This window comes from Trichomycterus rosablanca, chromosome 3 (genome assembly GCF_030014385.1).
Source record: "Trichomycterus rosablanca isolate fTriRos1 chromosome 3, fTriRos1.hap1, whole genome shotgun sequence".
Classification (NCBI taxonomy): domain Eukaryota; kingdom Metazoa; phylum Chordata; class Actinopteri; order Siluriformes; family Trichomycteridae; genus Trichomycterus; species Trichomycterus rosablanca.
The window spans coordinates 12,428,335-12,451,524 of NC_085990.1; the positions used below are offsets into that span (position 1 = coordinate 12,428,335).

At 43.3% G+C, this 23,190-nt stretch overlaps 1 protein-coding gene across 4 annotated transcripts in view; it reads left to right on the plus strand.

Moving 5' to 3' along the window:
- Positions 1-23,190, plus strand: part of agap3 (ArfGAP with GTPase domain, ankyrin repeat and PH domain 3) — a 285,199-nt gene that overhangs the window by 159,959 nt on the left and 102,050 nt on the right. For all 4 annotated transcript variants that reach the window (XM_062992702.1, XM_062992703.1, XM_062992704.1 and 1 more), the window contains exons 4-6: positions 10,252-10,337; positions 17,679-17,820; positions 19,916-20,050. In XM_062992702.1, the coding sequence (XP_062848772.1) occupies positions 10,252-10,337; positions 17,679-17,820; positions 19,916-20,050 (363 nt within the window). The remainder of the gene's footprint in view (positions 1-10,251; positions 10,338-17,678; positions 17,821-19,915; positions 20,051-23,190) is intronic.

Below are 23,190 nucleotides of genomic sequence, written 5' to 3' on the forward strand. Positions count from 1 at the left end.
CAAAGGGTCTGATTACTTTTCTGAATACGATCGATATACACCAGATAGGTGTACCTAATAAAGTGCCGTGTGTGTTAATCTAGTCTAATCGAAGCTAATAATAGGACTCCGTGTGGATTTTCTGCCGCAGTGACGGCTTCTGTGTCGGCAGCCCGCTGGTTAAGACGTTGCCATAACAACGGAGGGTCAGGCCGGGACCGTGGGTTGTTTTGCTGCATCTAAACGCCTTATTAGTCCTCAGATTTCACAATGATAGGCGCTTTCTTTTCAATCGGTTCACGAGAGCACTGATGGGTAATTATTCTATAAAACAGTTAGAGATTAAGAGGTGGAGGACGATAACGATCGTTCGAGGTGCTCCTGCTCTCGTTCGGGAACGTAATGAGTGGATCTACAGGCGGGATGTTGGTGCAGACGTGCTGGCGTGTTGGGATTCGTCCCTTAGATGATAATGATCTGCTGTTGTTATTAAGACACCGTGCGCTCGGCACTGCACACAGTGATGATTCAATTAGGCTGCAAATATTTTTCATTATTTCTGTGTGTAAAATTTCTAATAGGATCTATTTTTTCTGCACGGTGCTGCTTAGAGTCCAACACACAATGCTAAAAAGAAAGCACACACATGGCTTTCATGCTTTTGTCATGGCATTTTTAACAGTTTCATCATTGTCAATCTCCTACTACAATTCCTCACGCTGGTTGAAGAGAACCAGAGACTAGCAATATCGTCTCTTATGTAAAAAATCATTGACCGGTTCTTTATACCAGCCAGCAGGGAATTATCACAGAGAGTCTCGCTATGGCAGAATTTTTATTTATTTTAGGATTTTAACGTCATGATTTACACACTTTGGTTACATTCATGACAGAAACGGTAGTTATTGGTTACACAAGATTCTTCAGCTCAAGTTTAAAGTAAAACACAGTCATGGATAATTTTGTATTCCAATTCACCTCACTTGCATGTATTTAGACTGTGGTAGGAGCTCCCAGAGGAAACTAACACAGACACAGGGAGAACATGCAAACTCCACACAGAAAGGACCTGGACGCCGCTCAGGTGGCGTAGCAGTAAAAACACACGCTGGAACACCAGAGCTGGGATCTCGAATACATCGTATCGAGTCTCAGCTCTGCCTGCCGGCTGGGCTGAGCAACCACGTGAACAATGATTGGCCTGTTGTTCATATAGGGGTGGGAAATTAAGCCGGACAGGGTCTCTCTCATGACAATGCAATTACGATTTCTGCTGGCTGATTGACGGCGCCTGCACAGGGGTGGGGAAAGAGTGCGCTGATCAGGGTGTGTCTCCGTACACAGTGCTGGTCTGCATATGTGCTCGTCAAGCGTAGGTGACAAGATGCATACGGCTGCTGCCCCACGTGTCGGAGGGGTTCATCCTCAGTCAGAGCCGGGGTCGGCATTAGTGGAGAGGAAGCATGACGCAATCGGGCAAAGATTGAAAACTTGGAAAGTCAAAAGTCGGGAGATAAAGGGAGAAAATGCATAAACAAAATATATAAAAAAAGAAAGGACATGGAACGCTCCACCTGGGACTCAAACCCAGAACCCTTCGTACTTCTTACCCATCGAGCCACCGTGCCGCCTCGCTATGGCTAAAACAGTGTAGCCAATTAACCGATTTTAACCGATAGCCGACCTATTACAATACAAATCCCATCAGTTTCAAATCAAACATTTACACCCAACAGTTAGTCAGTACCTAACAGTTAATCACAAGCTCTTACTTAACAGGCCAATCAAAATACAGACGCAGTCGGGATATTAAAGCTCTTTCTGACAGCGCCAGTGTCATTAATATACGTTATAAACCGAGTTCTTTCATACTGAAACATGGTGCAAAATCCCCAAATCAGTTTTACAGAAAACGTTACACAAAAAGTTACACACAGATCCACATGTGCAGAGTTACTAAGCTAAAAGGTACTGAGGCTTTCGCTTTTGATTTGGATGCGTAATTGTTCCGTTGTGTGTCATTTAAATTGTTTAAATGCATAAAACATTCAGATTAGAAGCTGTGAATGTGGACAGCTGACTCATGTACACTGAGGGTGGGTAAGGGGGCGTTTCAAATCGATGTTTTTGTGATGTACAGACTGGAGCTGCACATTTAATTGAAATCAAACGTAAACTATTGGCAATTGGCTAATAGCGATGGTTATTTAACATTCATATCACCATATTGACCATAAAAACAAACATAATGGGGAAGGGCGCGCCTCGCTAGAGAGAAAGTGAGTATTCCCACACACCTAGTAGAAGGGAAATAGAATCCATATGCAGATATTCAATCCAAAAAGCCACAAACTACATTTTAAACAATAAGCACCCAGTTGATAAATACAAAGTAAACCACTCATGTGGCGCAGTGGTAAAAACACAACGATTGGCCTGTTGTTCAGATAGGGGTGGAATATTAAAAGCCGGATAGGGACTCTCTGAATACTAATGCTATTACGACCTCTGCTGGCTGATTGATGGCGCCTGCTGAGATGGGGAAAGAGTGCAGGGTGTGTCTCTCCGCACACAGTGCTTATCTGCATTACAATCGTCAAAGTGTAGGTGACAAGATGCATACGGCTGCTGCCCATGTGTTGGAGGGGGCATGGGTTAGCTTCATTTTTCTCAATCAGAGCAGGGATCGGCATTGGTGGAGAGGAAGCATGATGCAATCGGGCAATTGGATGTGCTAAAAGAGAGAAAAAATGCATAAACACAATATAAAAAAATAATAAATAAATACAATGTAACAAATGAATAATGGAACAAAATACAATGTTCGCAGCCCACTACGGAGAAAAGTGGACAGTAAAAGGGGATAGTGCAGCTTGAAAGAACTGGGTGTCGCCATATGACAGGCTGCTCTGGCCCCCCATGACAAACCAAGTTCCCAGAAAAAGGACAGTAAGGATTTCTCTGCGCCACCCGGTGTCGACCCTTAATGGGTGGACACTCCAACTACGCTATTAGAGTAAATTTATGGGTGTGTCTTACCCCAGGAAACAGGGACATCATGGCACAACTGGGGCACTTCCTCTTACTAGGCCTCAAACACAAGACATTCTGCTGACATTCTGTGTCTGTGAAAACTAAAACGAGTTGAGCAATCCAGCATCACGTTAGCTTGCATTTACATGATATGCTAGATTTACTGCTTTGCGAGGCGGTTTTTACCGCTTGCCGCTGCACTCAGAGTAATTCTGATTGAACTTTGAGCCAGGTTGCTGCTTACCATTTCAAAGCACTGCCAATCAGACAAGTTATTTATATGATGAAACTGCTTCCCTGAACTGTCGTGTTCAACCTCAAATCTAACATGACGTTGTGAGAGATGTACAGCATGATGATTGGCGAATATGAAACGGTGAAAGCTGGTTTGCATTTTACAAAGCAACCCCACGTTTACTGATCCAACTACGCTACTCAGGTGGATTTACGGGTGTGTCTAGCACCAGGAAACATGGACGTTGCGACACTGGGGCATTTCGCTCTCTCAGTGCGTTACTTTCTCCAGGCTCTAAACATGAAATACAGAGGCGAGTTACCTGAAAACAAAAGAATGCTGACACTCTGCGTCCATGGCATCATGACGTCAAGAGAAAATAGGTGCCCAGGCAATGAGCTGACAAAGAAGACGGAAAGAAGCGGTGATTAATAGAAAACCATTCCACCTGGAGCGCATTAGCATCAGGTGTCATTAAGGTGTTATTAAGAGAATGACAGGTCACACTGTGACTCCGTGCTCCTGCAGTTTAGCATCCACTCTGTTACATCGTGGATGTGAGTTTCTGTCGCCCTTTCAGCTCTGCAGGATTCCAACAGACAGCCGGTCCAAGATCTTGTGCACATACGCAGAGCATCGGGTCGACCTCCAATCCAGCCGAAACATCTGTGCTAATGAGATTTTTATGTACCAGAAGAAGTGTCCCGACTCTATAATAAGACGTCTGATCTGAGGCTACCGCTGAGCTCTGACAGAACGTGATCATTTTGAAGAGCGTGTGGTTGTAATTTAATACTCTACTCTTTCTCCTGCAGTGATTTCTGATTGGGGCAGACACCTCAATTTACACCACATACAGAGCTGGTCCCGCTAGTAGAACCATGTGGCATTTGCACAAATATCCACCTAGACATCTACTTCAGTAGATGTTTCCCCCCATTTTTCCCCCCTAATCTAGTCATATCCAATTACCCTGGTTGCGTTACGCTTCACCTCTACCAATATAATCCTCCACTGCTGACTGAGGAGCCTCGCAACTGACACACGCCCCCTCCGACACGTGTGCAGTACCGACTGCATCTTTTCACCTGCACGAGGCGAGTTCATATGCGGATCAGCCTTGTGCACGGAGAGCCACACCCTGATCAATGCATTATTCCCCAGCTCTGCACAGGCGCCATCAATCAGCCAGCAGAGGTCGTTATTGCACCAGTTATGAGGAACCCTGGCCCGGCTCGTCCCACTCTGTGAACAACAGCCAATCGTTGTTCACGGATGGCAGAGCTGAGATTCGATACCATGTATTTGAAATCCCAGCTCTGGTGTGCTAGAGTGTTTTACCACTGTGTTTTTTTTTTTTTTTTAATTCAATCATCACTATGAATTCAAATATAAATAAAACAACTAATGAGCTGATGGTTGAGCTTTACTTCAGTTCAATAAAGTCTGTGCACCAGTCAGTTGCTGTAAAATTCAATACCAGAAAATTGAAATGCTTTGTTTTTTTCTAAACAAACAAGCTGCTCCTACAGAAGAGTTGAAGGGTTGACATGAGCATATATTGAATCCCTATGATAGGCTGCATTCATATTCTTTTGTGCCGACTGCACTATAGTTTCCTATGAAGTGTTACATTGACGCTTACCTTGCACAGATTTACAGCTTTATGAAGCGGTTTTTACAGCTTGCCGCTGCGCTCAGAGTAAATCTGATTACACTTTATCCAAGACAATTGTTTATGTGGTGTAGTCAGAAACAAGGCACAAAAATTACACGACACAAAATTTTTTCAACTCTTTTTATGCATTTGCTTTTTTCTCCCAATTTATCGTAGTCAGTTTGTGTTATGCTGCTGGAGACTCCTTCCGATGCCTGCGCAGTCCACAACCCTTCTTAGTCACCCACACCTTTGGTGAATTTGGACTACTAACCAGGGTCCTTACACAGCGTTGAAGACCCCACCCACTTTTTGGTCTGGTCTTTTCCTACCTGGCAGACTTATTGGCCAATTTTGTTTTCTGCAGACACTGTCAGTTATGCCCGCTAGGGGGTGCCCAGTCGACCGGTAGCAGTTCTGAGTTTCGAACTCAGGGAGTTCAGAATCCCAGTGTGCTAGTGGATTATCTCGCTGCGCTACCTGTGCACTGAGAAACTGATTCTTCAACACAGCCATGACAGAGAGACTGATTCTTTAAACTGTCTGTTTTACGAAAACTCAAATCTAGTATGACATTGTGAGAAAATACAGCATGGTGACTGGTGACCGTGAAACGGTGAAACCAGATTTGCTTTTTACATAGCAACCGCATGTTCAGTGATCCTGGAATCACTTATCATTGCTTCGTAGCTCTTTAATAGGATTGAATTCACCGTTAAATTGTCCAAACAATATCGTTTTATGAAGCCACTTGATTCTTTTCTTCAAATCATGATGCTGTGAAGCGTTCTTTATTCACTGTCTGTCTTAGCACCGCTTTATCCTATTCAGGGTGGTAGTGGTACTGGATTAGTAATCAATAGGTTGTTGGTTCAAGCCCCACCACTGCCAGGTTGCCACTGTTGGGCCCTTAAGCAAGGCCTTTAACCCTCAATTGCTTACACTGTATACTGTCACAGTAATGTAAGTCGCTTTGGATAAAAGAGTCTGCTGAATGCCTAAAATGTAAATGTAAATGTAGTGGGTCCAATTCACTGGGTGACAGGTTGCCAGTTTATTACAGGGCACACACACACTCATACCCAGGGGGACATATAGTCTATGGACTGTGGGAGGAAACCGGAGCTCCTGGAGGAAAACCACACGGACACTAGACGAATATCAGACTCCACACAGAAAGGACCCGGATCGCAGTTGTAGCTAAGTGGTTAAGGTACTGGACTAGTAATCAGAAGGTTGCCGGTTCAAGCTGCACCACCGCCAGGTTGCGCCTGTGCAAGACCCTCAACCCTCAATTGCTTGGATTGTATAGTCACAACTGTGAGTCGCTTTGGATACAAGTGTCTAAATGCCAAAAATGTAAATGCAAATGTAAATGCATCACCTGGGAATCGAACCCAGGACCTTCTTGCTATGAGGCCATCGTGCCACCCTGCGGAGTGTTTTTTAGCAGCAAATTATGTTTCATCCAAAACTGCATGTGAATAAACCATCAGTCAATATTATGTATTGATTTTAAGCCTGCAGCTCAGCGGTGCAGTAGGCAGAAAGAGGTTATGCAGCGGCACTATGCGCTCAGCCTCGCGGTGAACCGAAACCATTTCACTGCTTATTAAAATTCACAAGGCATTTTGCGAACAGACCGACTCGCTCACAAAAAAGCTTTCATGTGCGCAGCTTCCATCCCATCTTAAATGTTTAATATATTTAAGATCACGCCAGTTTGATATTAGAAGGAATATTAGAGTTTGCGTTTCGTTCTCGGCGGAGCTCCGGCGTGTCTTGAGATTCGAGCAGTGACTTCTATACAGCTCCAACTTCTACTTCACTTTGCTCGTCTAATCTAATGCATTCCCAGACGCTTAAATTTTTAATTAGCTTTTATAGCTGAAGGCTCGGGAGATATACCGCTATCTGTGAAGGCAGGGGGAGAAAAAATCAAATCTGTGAATGTCTATCTGCATTGATTTACCATGAACTCGTGTGGATTTTGATCGAGATTTACTCTTTGCATTGCTTTTTATCGGCCTAGGGTGTGGCGTCGATGTAGCAGAAATTCTTTCCAGCTCATCACAACAAGAAACAAAGAAAATTTCAGTTCCTTTGTAGTTTGTGTAGCTGCACTTTATGAGCAAAATTATGTGGACACCCATTGTAATTGGCCACCCGATACACTGATCAACCATAACATTAAAACCACCTCGGTTCTACACTCACTGTCCATTTTATCAGCTCCACTTCCCATATAGAAGCACTTTGTAGTTCTACAATTACTGACTGTAGTCCATCTGTTTCTTTACATACTTTTTTAGCCTGCTTTCACCCTGTTCTTCAATATTCTCAGCACTGCAGTGACACTGACATGGTGGTGGTGTGTTAGTGTATGCTGTGCTGGTATGAGTGGATCAGACACAGCAGCGCTGCTGGAGTTTTTAAATACCGTGTCCACTCACTGTCCACTCTATTAGACACTCCTACTTAGTTGGTCCAGCTTGTAGATGTAAAGTCAGAGACGATCGCTCATCTATTGCTGCTGTTTGAGTTGATCATTTTCTAGTCCTTCATCAGTGGTCACAGGACGCTGCCCACGGGGCAATGTTGGCTGGATGATTTTGGTTGCTGGACTATTCTCAGTCCAGCAGTAACAGTGATGTGTTTAAAAACTCCAGCAGCGCTGCTGTGTCTTATCCACTCATACCAGCACAACACACACTAACACACCACCACCATGTCATTCTCACAGCAGTGCTGAGAATCATCCACCACCTAAATAATACCTGCTCTGTAGTGGTCCTGTGGGGGTCCTGACCATTGAAGAACAGCATGAAAGGGGGCTAAAAAAGTATGTAGAGAAATAGATGGACTACAGTCAGTAATTGTAGAACTACAAAGTGCTTCTATATGGTAAGTGGTGTTGATAAAATGGATATGTAAAGTTTAGGGAAGGTTTAGGGAAGGTTCCTTCCTGTTCCAGCATGACTATACAGCAAGATCTATAAAGACTTGGTTTGAAGAACAGAGCCCTGACCTCACTGAACACTGAACAGCTTTGGAATGAACCGGAACATCAATTGAGGCTTTCTCGACCAACATCAGTGACTGAATGAGCACAAATTCCCTTAGACATAGTTCAAAGTCTTGTAAGGAGATCACATAGAGGCCACTATTTGTTTTTGAAATGGGGTGTCCAACAAGCTCATGGTCAGATGCCCAAACATTTATGGCCGTATAGTGTATTACATTACTGGGTTGCATCAGGCGTAAAAACTGTGCGAAATCAAATATGCAGACCAGAATGTTTCACTCTGCCGACCCCTAAATATGGAGGCAGCCAAAAGAAAAAGCAAGCATAACTTTGTGTCAAGAGTTCAGGGAAGGTCCTTCTTCTGTTTCATCATGACAGGGTTAGACTGCACAGATCCCTGAACTTAACCCTGTAGAACACTGTTGGGGTGAATTGAAATGCTGAAACTATCTGAACCATGACGTGGCCTTTTTGTAGAGCAGTGAAGGCTGTTTAATATGGGACGACTAAAGGAAGTGGTGGTGGTGTGGCGGTGCAACTCTAAAATATTGCCCATGGTTTATTCAGAGTAGCTCATAATCAAGTGTCCAGATACTTTCGGCTGTATAGTATATGTACTGCATTTGAGAAATCCACTGTCGCTGTTAGTGAAAAGGATGGAGTTATTTGTGATATGTTGTATGTGCATAATAATTGTTAGCTGCAGTTAATCGAAAACATCTGCCTGAATGCTGATAAGAGAATTTTAATATTTGAAATTCGGCAGAGGAAGAACATGTGCAATTTTCCTCAAGATTAAAAACTCAATTGTCTTAACGGTTAAAGTAGTTTTTACAGCACAAGTCAAAAGTTTACATACACTGGAAAGTGGCGTGTATATCATTGCAGGCTTGGAGACTTGATTTTATACTTCTGTTGATTGTTCTACTGTGACTGCATAAATGGAGCACATACTTTAATGTATAAAATAAAATACATCAAATACAAATACAAACAAAAAAATGGTCAAAACTGGTCATTTCCAATTCCCAATTGCGAATCCTCTGCTGCTAGCACAACTCCCAATCCGATCAAGGAGAGACAGGTGTTCAGTCTGTGGCCACTTCTAATCACCCTTCAGTGTTGGGTTCCTATATAGAGCCATATCACAATCACATAATGCCTCAGCAGTGGCATGAAAGCCCATATGACCTTACCTCACTGAGACATGGCCAACACCGGCTGACTTCCCAGAACAAAATAAAGAGTAAAGAGCCAAAAACCAGACCGGATTAAAAAGTGCACTGCGGTTCCAAGAGAAAAGCAGGTTGCCAACAGAGGAGCTGGCAACGCTGAGAAAGGAATCAGGATAAATAGAAACACTTTCATGGGAAGTGAATTTACACTCGAGGTGTCGGTGATTGTCACTTAAAAGGAACTGACACATAACTTATCTACGCCTTTATGCCCCCTCTGTCTGCCAGAATGGCAAGGCAGAATGGCATGATTCTGTAACCATGCCCTCCTACTAATCTTCACTGCATATTACATGACATTTCTGCCCAACCAAAATAATACTGTAAAATCTAATGTGTTTAATCAGTAATAATATAAGGGGGAACCTACATATTTACATTTTCAGCATTTAGCAGACGCTTTTATCCAAAGCGACTTACACAATGAGCTGAACACAATGAGCAACTGAGGGTTAAGGGCCTTGCTCAGGGACCCAACAGTGGCAACTTGGCGGTGGCAGGGCTTGAACCGGCAACCTTCTGTTTACTAGTCCAGTACCTTAACCACTGAGCTATCACTGCCTACCTACCTAAACTCAAATCTGTTATGTTTTTCAGTCACAGAAAGAAAAGAAATCAGTAAAGTCTGCAGACATGAAGAATGTGTGACTAAATTAAACTACTTTTGGTTTGAAATGTAAAAGATGATGCTGCCTCGCTATTGGAAGGATATTCTCACAACCTGTCTGAGAAATCTGATTACTGACTGACTAGTGTAAACTCACAGTATTGCTATAATCCATTAACCGATCTGTAAATTACACTAACCCACTACAGCTCAGATCCATGGCTCTAATCCTAAGTGTTGCTCTCGTACATTTGGGCATCTACGTATATACAGACATGATTGGCTGTATCTGGGGGTGGGCAGGGCACCACGATGGATTGGCGATTCTGACCAATTTAGTTGGTCTGACCTGGCGTTAGTAAAATATGAAAATAATATATGAATGATCATTCTGTGCATGGAAACATTTGATGTTCTTTTGTTATGCTGATCGCTGGATTGCTCGATCACTTTGACTAAACAAATTCTGCTCTGTTACAGGAGGCCGCTTCAAAAAGGAGATTGTGGTGGATGGACAGAGCTATCTTCTACTGATTCGAGATGAGGGGGGACCTCCTGAACTTCAGGTATGACTTCAATAGATTCCTAGTTTTTATTATGTGTTAAATATTTTCAGCCACTGGGATATAGCTGGATCAGTGGATGGGGGTTAGTTCTGTCCTGGACATACTGTTAGAAGGAGAAAGTTTGTGAACCCATTCAAATTTCTGCACTTAGTACATATAGAATGTGATCTGACCAATGCAATATAACACATAAACTTGATTATTCAAAGTTCTTTTTTTTCCAGAACTCCCAGTCCCAACAACTCTTTCTTTAAAAAATGCCCTGATCATCTCATTTAAAAAAATCTTGGAAGAAGAACTGATGCTGATTTGCAGTAGAAAAGGCAACCAAAGCATTTGTAAAGACATTTGTGGTCATGACTTAAATTAGGAGGAATGTTCTGCAAGGATCACAGCAAGAGCACCAGTACAGTGCTTGTAGCCAGAAAAACCTAGAACTTGCTAAAAATGTCTAGAACTTTCTATTGTCTCTTAATGTGTTGGCTTAAAAAATAGGTAAATGGACCCAGGGTGGCACGGTGGCTCGGTGGGTAGCACTGTCGCCTCACAGCAAAAAGGGTCCTGGGTTCGATCCCCAGGCGGGGCGGTCCGGGACCATTCTGTGCGGAGTTTGCATGTTCTCCCTGTGTCTGCGTGGGTTTCCTCCTACAGTCCAAAAACATGCAGTCAGTCAGTTAATTGGAGACAGTGAATTGCCCTGTATGTGAATGTGTATGTGTGTCTGCCCTGCGATGGACTGGCGCTCCGTCCAGGGTGTTACTGTGTGCCTTGCGCCCATTGAAAAGCTGGGATAGGCTCCAGCACCCCCCGCGACCCTAAATTGGATAAGCGGTTAAGAAAGTGAGTGAGTGAATGAATTGCCCTATAGGTGAATGGGTGTGTGTATGTGTGTCTGCCCTGCGACTGATGCCCTGTCCAGGGTGTTACTGTGTGCCTTGCTGGGATAGGTTCCAGCACAAGCCTGCAACCCTAATTGGATAAGCGGTTAAGAAAGTGAGTAAATGGACCCAAAAGAGAAATGCTGCACACCAACTAGTAACTCGTTCTTACTTTGAAGCATGATGGAGGGAGCATTATAGTTTGCCATTGCCTTAGGGCAAAGATAACTTGGAATCATAACATCCTTGACTACAGCTGTAAACCCCTTAATTGTTTTTTTGGTTGCTCCTGTAATTAGGGGTCGTAACAGTAGATCATTCTAGCCCGCATGCCTGATTTGGCACAGTTATCAGGGCTTGGGACCGGGGTACTAATAATACCCCTTTTCCACCAAACAAACCATGGTTCTTGAACCGGTTCTGTTCGGGTTTCTCTGAACCTTGGTGTTCTGTAGAGAACCAACCTGCGTTTCCACCAGTTTTTGAGAACCAAGCAGCGTCATCAACAGTGGGCGTTACTTACTAAGAGTTCAGAGAAGTGTGTGGCGGAGTGTGTAGATTATGTGCGAGAATTTGTGCTGCTGTTACAGATGTTTGTTTTTATGTAAAAAGCATCGATCTAACTATTGGTGATAAGAAGACGTGACGTGTTTGTCTCCGTTGTTGTTTTCTTTAGTTCATTAACGTGAGAAGAGTTTTGCGCTTCGCTTTCACTGCGACTCTCGGCGCAAATAGCCGATTTGCTCAGCTCTCTGCTTGAGCGGTGAAAGATCACTAAAGTACCACAACACGAACATCCATCTGTGTGAAATAAACATCAAATCCACTCTAAAATACAACACATGTATCTGTGTTTAACTGTATTCCCTTCACGTGTGTTTATGCAGCTCGGGGAGTTGAAAAAGCTTCACGCTTTATTTTTTACGTTAAGCGTTGTTCGTTCTGTCCGGGTCACTTTTACCACGTTATATCACACAATTCACTTTTTTAAAGGCGCTTTGAAAATATTAGTGGCAAACTGGCTCAAAATGTAATCAGGTGAAGTTTAAAAGATACAAATGCAGCATTAAGCTCCATACCAGACTCCAGCTGACGCCATTGTAGCTAACGCGCTATGCTGTACAACATGACACGCCCAGTGACGGACGTCACGGTTCGGGCTGAAAAACCAAGTATTCTGTGGTGCCAGATTGGCCCGCTAGTTCACTGTCTGGAACCTCTTTTTTTCTGGTGGAAACACGCGGAACCAGTTCAAAATCAAGTTCGGGAACCGGAACGGGCTCCGTGCCGCGTCGGTGGAAAAGGGGTAATTGAGTGCTTTGATAAGCGCTCCTCCAAATGGCTTGGCTGTTCAATTACCTCCCAACCCTCAGGCATAGCCAATCATGTCTGTGTAGATAGCACCGCTGAGATTTGAACCCTGGATCTCGGCTGTCTTGGGCTACTGTATTTTACTCCTGTGCCACCCTAGAGCCATGTAGAACTTGCAGGGTAATTTAAGATCTTCATAAACCGGCGGTGTTATTAAGGCACGTCTGAACTTGCAAAATCTGTCCAATTTTGCATATGATGACTTAATTTTGATCAGGTAAATTTAAAAAAACAGACGTATGAAATAAGTGCGACCATTAGAGAGAACAGGTGCCGTGCTTTAAAGCAAAACGTGTCACTTTCTCCTCTGACAGAATCCAAAGTGGTAAACTTTGTTAAAGGGATCCATTTGCGAGCCCCTCGGTGAGGCGTTCATTATAAGAAACACCATTACCAGCCTACTAATGCAGCGCCATGCTAATTGCTCCCGGCGCTAAACGCTCCTGGTGAAAGCGCGGCTGTCTGAAAGCCGCCGGTGCGCTGAATTCAAATGACCTGTGGGAGATTTCGATAAAAGCGCGCCTGCCTGGTTCTTATTTGGAACCAGCGGCGAGGAGTGCCGGCGCGGTGGTTCCACGAAGAGATGATCGATGCTTTCTACACTGGCTCCAGCAGGCCTTGTTTTTCTTTATTTAAAATGATATACAGTCTGTGACAGGTCGTCTTAATTATGTGCACCTGGAGCTCGGGGCAGTTTCCGAACGGTAGGAGGAGAGCGGGTGATGGAAACTTTCCACCGGCTTCGTACCTGGTGGAATTGTGGGAGTGAATTAGCTTCCACTAAGTCTGCTTGTTCATCCATTATGCGAGCATTATGATAATGATTCATTAGCAGGTTATTTAATATGCTAGCATGATGGTTAGGCGTGATTAGAAGTCGAGAGCTTTTAATTATTACTTGCATCTTTATGTGCTTTTTAAATGATTGTGTATCAACGCACAAATTTCCACAATCTACCACTTCACTATATTTAACCTGTTTTGCTCCGCCCTTTTAACATTCTACTAGTATTTACCAGAACATCATGTCAGGACTCTGCATGACTCTGCAGGACTAGCACACCAGAGCTGACATTCGAACTCGTCAGCGATTGGCTTGTTGTTCATACAGGGAGGGAAAAGCGGGAGCGGGACCTCATAACTGATGCAATTACGACCTCTGCTGGCTGATTGCGAAATAATGTGTGGCTCTCCGTAGACAAAGCTGATCCGCATATGAACTCGCCTCGTGCAGGTGAAAAGATACAGTCGGCTACTGTACACCTGCCGGAGGGGGCGTGTCAGTGAACTCTCCTACGGCTACAAAGTTGTGCTGCGCTGAATGCTGAGATTGCCTTTACTAATAACAATAAAAAAGATGGGGGGCCTGGGTGGCTAACACATGCTCACAAGTTTATATTTCGGCAGTGCTATCAACCTGGCTGGGCGTCCAACAGACACAATTGCAGCACCATGCAACCAAAAACACGCTAGCACACCAGAGCTGACATTCAAACTCGTCAGCGATTGGCTTGTTGTTCATACAGGGAGGGAGCCGGAAAGTGACCTCATAACTGATGCAATTACGACCTCTGCTGGCTGATTGATGGCGTCTGCACAGAGTCGAGGAATAATGTGTTGATCAGGGTGTGGCTCTCCGTACACAAAGCTGATCCGCATATGAACTCGCCTCGTGCAGGTGAAAAGATGCAGTCGACTACTGTACACGTGCCGGACGGGGCGTGTGTCAGTTAACTCTCCTCTACGAACTCTCGTTCGTCCACCATTTTTTGAGATAAAATTTGTGCTACGCTGAATGCTAGGATTGCCTTTACTAATAATAAGAAAAAAGATGGGGGGCTTGGGTGGCTAACACACGCTCACAAGTTTATATTTCGGCAGTGCTATCAACCTGACTGGGTGTCCAACAGACACAATTGCAGAACCATGCAACCAAAAACACGCTAGCACACCAGAGCTTGGCTTGTTGTTCATACAGGGAGGGAAAAGCCGGAAAGGGACCTGATAACTGATGCAATTACGACCTCTGCTGGCTGATTGATGGCGTCTGCACAGAGTCGAGGAATAATGTGTCGATTAGGGTGTGGCTCTCCGTACACAAAGCTGATCCGCATATGAACTCGCATCATGCTGTACATGTGCCGGAGGGGGCGTGTGTCAGTTAACTCTCCTCAGTCGGGGCGGGGGTCAGCACCAGTAGAGAGGAAGCATAACACGATTGGGGAAAAAATTGGACGCGCTAAAGATCGGGAGAAAAGGGGAGAAAATGCATCAAAGAAATCAATAAAAATATACTAGTGTGGAAAAGCTTCCCAAGCCATCTCTTAGACTCTAGGACTTTACCGAACCACAGGGAGTGCCTCATCTTTAAATGTAGGTAGGTGGAAACAGTCATGAATCTGTTCAAGAGTTTCTGAGCTCAGCTCTTAACAAACTCATGGAAGGAGTCACAAGACAACCCAAAAAAAGAACTGCAGATGTTTTTTAGCCTTAGCGTTCATAACTCAACACCACAAAAGAGAAAACAATGGCAGTCGTGAAAGAGTAGCAAGTGGGAAGCACTTGAGAGTGCCTTCTAAAGGCCAAAATTGGAAATGGAAACCCTACACACCTTAATGGGAGAATGTTCTTGTGCTGGAATTTTGGTCCATCATGGTCTCATTATGTCCAGTGAAAAACAAACACAGTTCTCTCTCTACATTTCATAGCTAGAACATTATACCAGCAGTCAAACATGCTGGTGTACAGATATTTTTTGCTGCATCAGGACCAGGATGACTTGTCGTTTTTAAGTAAAGATGTAAAAAAGGTCATCTGTCCATGAGCCAAAGTTGAGGGTTATGCAGCTGGGTTGTGTTACAAAACACAAAAAAATATTCTTACTAAAGCTGCTACTAACTTTGGGTGACATTTACATTTATACAACAGTTAGTTCCGACCTTACAATCTGATTGGTTGAGAAGCGTTCTAACTGTGCTGATATTCGTGATAACAGCACGGCCTTTTCACACCACAACTGTATTACTCCGCTGACGCGTTGCCAGTAACGACAAGCTTCATGCACACAACAGGCGACACAGACTTTTTCCCGATCTCGTTTTAAATTCGTTATCTGATATACAATCTAGTGCACTATGTAGGGAACATAAATCCGCGATCTGATACACAATCTAGTGCACTATGTAGGGAACATAAATCCGCGATCTGATACACAATCTAGTGCACTATGTAGGGAACATAAATCCGCGATCTGATACACAATCTAGTGCACTATGTAGGGAACATTAATGTGTTTGTAACGCAAACAGTTAGCTTAATAGCCCAGTTAGCAGCTCCTAAGAGTTCTGTTATCATCCATAATCCTTTGGTGTGTGTGTGAGAGGTTTTTTATTTCCTTTTTTCCCTTTCTTGCCTTTTTTTTCTTGTTGTTCTTACCTCCCTAAAATGAGTTTTTGCAACTTGGGATGTCTGCTTTGTAGTGTTAAACTTTATATTCGTTGTGGAACTACTTTTTGGCGGAAGGTATTGTCAATATTAAAGCATATTTATTATGAAATTCAGGACTTCTTTGATTTATTTTCTTTCTTTATTTTGTAAAAACTGTTGTATAAAAGCAATAGAACAATTGAGGTTGTGTGTTATCGCGAATAACATCACGGCTGTGATGATCTACGGCACTCGCCTTCGGCTCGTGCCTGCGACCGAATCACAGCCGTGATGTTATTCGCGATAACACACTCCCGCTCGTGTTCTACTGCTTAATTACAGCATTTAGCAGACACTTTTATCCAAAGAGACTTACAGTTATGACAGAACACAATTTTGAGCAATTGAGGGTTAAGGGCCTTGCTCAGGGGCCCAACAGTGGCAACTTGGCGGTGGTGGGACTTGAACCGGCAACCTTTAGATTACTAGTCCAGTACCTTAATCACTGAGCTATCACTGCCAGTGACAGTTACTAACTTTTTGCATGATGTTTTGTGTTTTTACTTATAATATTCATATATATTCATTGAGCACTTTATTAGGTACACCTATCTGCTATGTACATTTATTCATTATGTTATAAGCTACACTGACGATACAGATGAACTGTGTGGGTATACAATCACAGACTGGAGCCCATCCCCATCTGTACCCCATTATTTGATCAAAAATGCCCCCTATAGTAACCACACTGATCAGAGGTTATTTGGGTGGTGGACTATTTTCAGCACTGCAATAAAACTAACATATGGGGTCTGTCTGAAAAGCTAGTGAGCTGCCTTACTGCCTAATGCCTACCTAGGCAGCATCCTAGGTAGAGAGGATTCTAATAAGACATCGAACTCGTAAGGCAGGTTATTCAGACACACTACTTAGACAGCGATTACAGCTATTGTGTCACAGTTTTCGCTTACTAAGCTAACACAATTAGTCCAGGCCATTCAAACCAGTGGGCTGAGGCGGCACAACCTGCTAGCGTGCCCGCTATCATTTCCTTCTGTGTACCGAAAACCCGAATTTGCAAATATATTACACCTGTGCACCTTTATACAAATTTAAATAAATGAGAATTGTTTTACATTTGAAAAGAACTCATTCATACACCATAGTGAGAAAAGTTGTTACGCACTTTAAGTTTACGCATTTTAAGTTATCTAAGAATTTAAACAGGCCTCTTCTCTGGAGTGTGTAGGATGGCATAAAATGTATCTATGTAGAGAGATCACTAGGTTTTCGGTCAGACCCGTAGATTGCTCTGGCATTTATGTATCAGGTACAGTAGTGTTGTTGGGGTGTTGAACATCTCATTGTTGATACTGGTAAGAGAAAAGTTCTCCAATCAAAAGTATAAAGCCAACAGTGTCCTGTGGTCAGAAATCGTCTATTTATAAAAGACTTAAGGAAGATTAACATGCATTATGCAAGAAAACTGCACACCTACAACCAGTGCTAAGATTAGGCCCCCAGTGGGGGTCTTATTTTATTGGCACTGTGCTTTACGAATCTTTGTCCAACGCTAACCAGCACCAACCTCCCACAAACGTGCCACAAAATGACTCCTCTAGATCAACACTTCCAACGTGTTTTTGTTTCTGTGTGTGCTCAGTTTGCGGCCTGGGTGGATGCCGTGGTGTTCGTTTTCAGCCTGGAGGACGAGATCAGTTTCCAAACAGTCTACAACTACTTTCTGCGGCTGTCCAGCTACAGAAACACGGCTGAGGTGCCCATGGTGCTGGTGGGCACACAGGGTGAGTCACACCACCAACACCATTCATTATACCACAAGAGACAAGAAGATAAAAACACTGCCAGTCTCACTGTACTTTTTCCTTTAACAGATTTCATTTTATTTTATTTTCATGGTTTATCAGCGCTGTATTCTGGTCAGGGTCACAGTAAGTCCAGTTCCCCAGAAACACTTTGCGCAATGCAGTAACACACTTCGGACAGCACGCCGATCCGCTCGCATTGCCAGTTATAGAGCACCACTGGGGTTTCGATTCCTGGATCCTAGCAGTAGTAGGGTAGTGTAATTTATCGCTGCACCACCCAAGCCTTCTTTAATAGATCTCGATTTAATTAAGAGTACAAACAAGTCCAGCTTTCCATCTTTCAAACCAGCATCGTTGTCTTTTGTTGCTGGAACAAAAACACCATATTTTTCTTTTTCTGCCAGTCCTACGTCTCTTATTATTTATACACAAGTAGCCATGGGCTGCTTTCAAATGATGAGTGGCAAAACTGCACTGTGCTGGCTGGGCCATTGATTGACTACAGAGGAAGCGGAGGAGTTGACCTTGATAGCGCACCTCCTTGAGTGCTACTGCGATTTGGCGCTCAAGTTCATGGTCAGATTTCTTTATCTGTCTCAGACAGATAGATAGATAATTTCTATTTGCATGAATTATTGAAACCAAGGCAGATTATTGTTCATTTAAAAAATAATAATAAAAAGATGGATGGCTTGGGTGGCTAATGCTTATTTGACACTACACGATTTTTGCCCTGATTTTCGCTCATCGACTGGTCGGCGCTAGATTTGCCAGCTCGGGAGCAACTCGGCGTTCGCTCGGCGATCGAAACTCGGCTCTCAATCGCTATGTGTGAGCTGCTCAGCAACTCGATCCGAGCGGCTCGCCGAGCGAAGAGAGATATTCAGCTTGTCAAATATCTGGATCTGAGTCGCCCGACTGGCAGTGAGTGCTGTGTCGAACAGCCAGTGAGAACGCAAGATATGGTGTGAGGGGAAACGCAGGGGAGAAGTTGTAAAAAGGTGGGACAGGGGCGTAATATAGTTTATATCAGAATACATCGGCATACACACACACACACGTTTTACAGTATTTCTGACCTTATCGTTCTCTATAAAACATAATAGCAACATTCGATTGCAAAAAATATTTATTAACCTCCAACTGACTATAGAACAATGCAAGCCAAATGCACTCAGATTCATTTATTTTTTCTCCTTGATTTTACGCTGCACATCAGCGCACAAACTGGTGGTATCATTAAACCTTTCGTCACATCTCGCGTTTGTTTTCGTGACAAAACGTAGTTTGGGAGACCAGAGAAGCAACCTTGTTGGGCGTCCAACAGACACAAATGCAGCACCATGCAACACTACAAAAGAATTAAAATGGCATTCATGAGAGAGTAGCAAGTGGGAAGCGCTTGACAGGATCTTTCAAAAGACCATAAGTGGAAATGGAAACTCTCCAAACTTTTATGGGAGAATGTTCTTGTGCTCGAATTTTGGACATTTGGCGTCTTTTTATGTCAAACACAGTTCCACTTATTACATTCCATAGCAAGAACATTATACCAGCAGTCAGACATGCTGGTGTACAGATGTTTTGCTGCATCAGGACCGGGAAGACTTTTAAGAATTTTAAGGAAAGGATGTAAAAATGTAAGATCATCTGTCCATGAGCCAAAGCTGAGTTATGCAACTGGGTTGTGGTTCAAAACACAAAAGCAAGTTAATATTTAGCAACCTGCTATCAACCTGACCAGGCGTCCAACAGACACAACTGGCCGTGTCTGTTGAAAAGAAGGCCATGATAGCCCGAAAGTATGGGGGTCTTCTGTTTTTGGACTGGTCTGCTGCTGGGAAATCGATCCCTGGGACTGGTCTAGGTGCCAAGATGAGTTGAAGAGGAGTCACATTGCAGCGGACACTTCAGAGAGTATTTGACCAGTGGTGGCTCAACAAGTGGGGGAATTGGAAACAACGACTGGGTTAAAGGGCGGGAAAATATTCAGAAATCTGTTTATATGAAGCTGTATGAAATGAGCACTGAGCTCTATGTAACCTCACATGCTCTTGTTTTTCCCTTTAAGATGCCATCAGTGCCACCAACCCGCGAGTAATCGATGATGCCCGCGCCCGTAAGCTCTCCAACGACCTGAAGCGCTCCACCTACTATGAGACCTGCTCTACCTACGGCCTCAACGTGGAGAGAGTCTTCCAGGATGGTGAGACGCTCAAATATAAGCTTGAGATCAATATCTTCAGTGTTCTAATTCTAAAGGATGTGGAGATCCTTGTATTCTTGTTTATTTACTTTTTTCTTTACACACCAGTAGGAACCACATCCAGTGCTTAATACTAGACAAACACATCCTGTTTAAACTAGAATCATAAACACCTGTACATTACAAGCTTCTGTAAACCTTTAATCAAGTAAAAATATGTGATCCAATGTTTTTTTAATCACTGGCAGAACGTACTTATTAAAAGTAATGTTTCCTGTAGCTACTGGTCACTAGTGAGGAGGAATTTTAGACCTTTTTGGCCATCCTTGCATGGACATTAGCCATTCTGTAGCATATGTTAAGCTTTAATTGATGGAACACTACCCTACAACCTCTTGATGCTATTTCAAATTAATTGTTGCCTCAGCTATAGAAAGCTGTCCAGACACTGTATCCATGAACATGATACTTCCACCACCATACTTCACAGGTGAATTGGATTTTGGTCTGCGGTTGGGTTTAATCACAGTCGCAGCAATCTAGACATTGTAGATCCATGATAAGTTTTTACACTTGTATGTTGTGCTTTGGGTGTGGACTTTGCAGTATGCCTACTATTAATGAGGGGTCCACCTGTACTGACTGATCAGTTTGTTTGTTTGTTTGTTTATTAGGATTTTAACATCATGTTTTACACTTTGGTTACATTCATGACAGGAACGGTAGTTACTCATTACAACACAAGGTTCATCAGTTCACAAGGTTATATCAAACACAGTCTTGAACAATTTTGTATCTCCAATTCACCTCACTTGCATGTCTTTGGACTGTGGGAGGAAACCGGAGCACCCGGAGGAAACCCACGCAGGCACAAGGAGAACATGCAAACTCCACACAGAAAGGACCCGGACCGCCCCACCTGGGGATCGAACCCAGGACCTTCTTGCTGTGAGGCGACAGTGCTACCCACCTAGCCCATGTTCCATCACCTGAGGATGTATAGAAGCGATATCGCACACAACAGACAACAATTAAGATCATTAAATTATTAAATAAATAAAAATTTTAAGATGGAGCGTCTGGGTGTGGGAGCTGTCTAACACTCTAGCACAAATCTGTGGAGAGTACGAGCTCACAGGTTCGAATCTCAGCAGTGCTATCAACCTGGCTGGGTGTCCAACAGACAAAATTGGCTATGTCCGAGGAATAGAAGGTCATGATACCTCAAAAGAATGGGGTTGCTTCTCACTGCTGCTGGGGCTGAGGGCTGCTCATTTAGGCAATCCCATCACGGTGATCAGAAGCTACAGAAAACATTACTGATCAAGAGGGTTGATCCTTGCTCCAAGGTACTTGGATACTTCAGATATAAAAGATATAAAAATCTAAATTGTCCCGCAGCTGCACTTTCCTCAGTACATCTTTCATTTCTGACATTATACTGGACTCCTTTCATTTATTGGTTCAGAGTTTTTGTCTCTGCTGAAATGCCTTCATAAGCATCTTTGAACAAATGCGCCAGTCGTAGGTCATAAATAATAAAACGTTTCCTTCAAGCGATCAGAATCGGACCACCTGCTCTTTTTCTTCTGATTCACTGATTCTGAACCTAACCACTGTTAGGGATGTTAGTTCCTTTTTAAATCTTTTGTCTTTCAATATAATTTAATAAGTGCAGTACAGTGGTTTGGTGGGTAGCACTGTCGCCTCACAGCAAGAAGGTCTTGGGTTTGATTCCCAGGTGCAATGATCCGGGTCCTTTCTGTGTGGAGTTTGCTGTTCTCCCCAAGAGAAGGGCTTCCACTGAGTGCAGTTAGGTTAATTGGAAATACTAAAGTCCCCCTAGAATGAATGTGTGAGTGTGTGTGTGAGAGTGTGTGTGCTTGCCCTGTGATGGACTGGCGACCCATCCATGGTGTTTCCTGCCTTTCAGCTAGTGAATCTTACCCACCGCAACCCTGAATAGGATAAAGAGGTGCTAAAACAGACAATGAATGAATTTAATTTAATGGCTCAGCAATGACTGACTAGATAATCACCTACAGGCTTATATTGACTTGAATTCCTCTGACTGCTGTACATTTACTGCTATTCTTTTCATGCCCTGAGCCATCCAGTCTCATCATGACCATTCATGGTGATTCTTTTCTGCCTGGATGGTAGTAACTGATATATATCGCCTCTTAATTGCTTCTTGAGGCTACGTGTGGACTGGCAGCTGAAAAACCGGACTGTCCGACCTAAAGCCGGACGGCTGGCCACCCTATGTGTATTATTTTACAAGTAATTTCCTCCACGTTCTCTTTCTATGTCTAGATATTTCTCATTTATCTTTAGCGCATTCCCACAACGTATGCCACTCCTGGTACATGATAAATGATCTTCTAGTAGAGAACACTGTTAATAAATAAAGCACCACAGGGGTCTGCAGGCTTCAGTGTGGCATAAATATAACTGCACCGAACAATAAAATCCATCTTTCGTCTGTCTGCAGAGCCGCAGATCTACCGAGAACCTAATCAGACCCTTTAGGTTGACGGTTCCAGTTGCAGAAACGGTTAAATACAGCAAATGCTGAGCATTGTGTTGCAGGATTAGCATCTCTCTTGGTAATGGGTGAAGGATTGTTATGGTGTGCCGCAGTGTGCTGTGCACTAATGGATAATAGGAAAGATTTATTAATGTGTGTGGTTAGTACGCCCTCTAGTGGCTGGTTTTATCAGTGCATTAAATCGTAAGTGATAGATCGGCTCACAGTATGTGTGCTGACATGCTCTGTAGGAATCTGATTATGAGAAACCACTGAGTATTCACGAGCTACTAATGATCAGTTTATCACCTAAACAAATAATATAGACCACAAGGCAGCAACTTAGCAAGCCACGTATACAAAATAAGAGTTGTGCAAAACTACCTGCTGCGTCTTTACGTTATTAAGATATTTAAGATATCCTTTATTTGTCATATATACATATACAGCAGTGGCGGCTGCTGGTCTTTCAAAGAGGGAAGCTCATTGTCGGCTTACATCATAAAATTTGTCAATTTATTTATACATAAATTCTGCCCTCCGTTCCTTTTACAAGAAAATGGCATGAAATGGGTTACAGTTTGTCTTTTGACTTCACTCGCAAAATCCA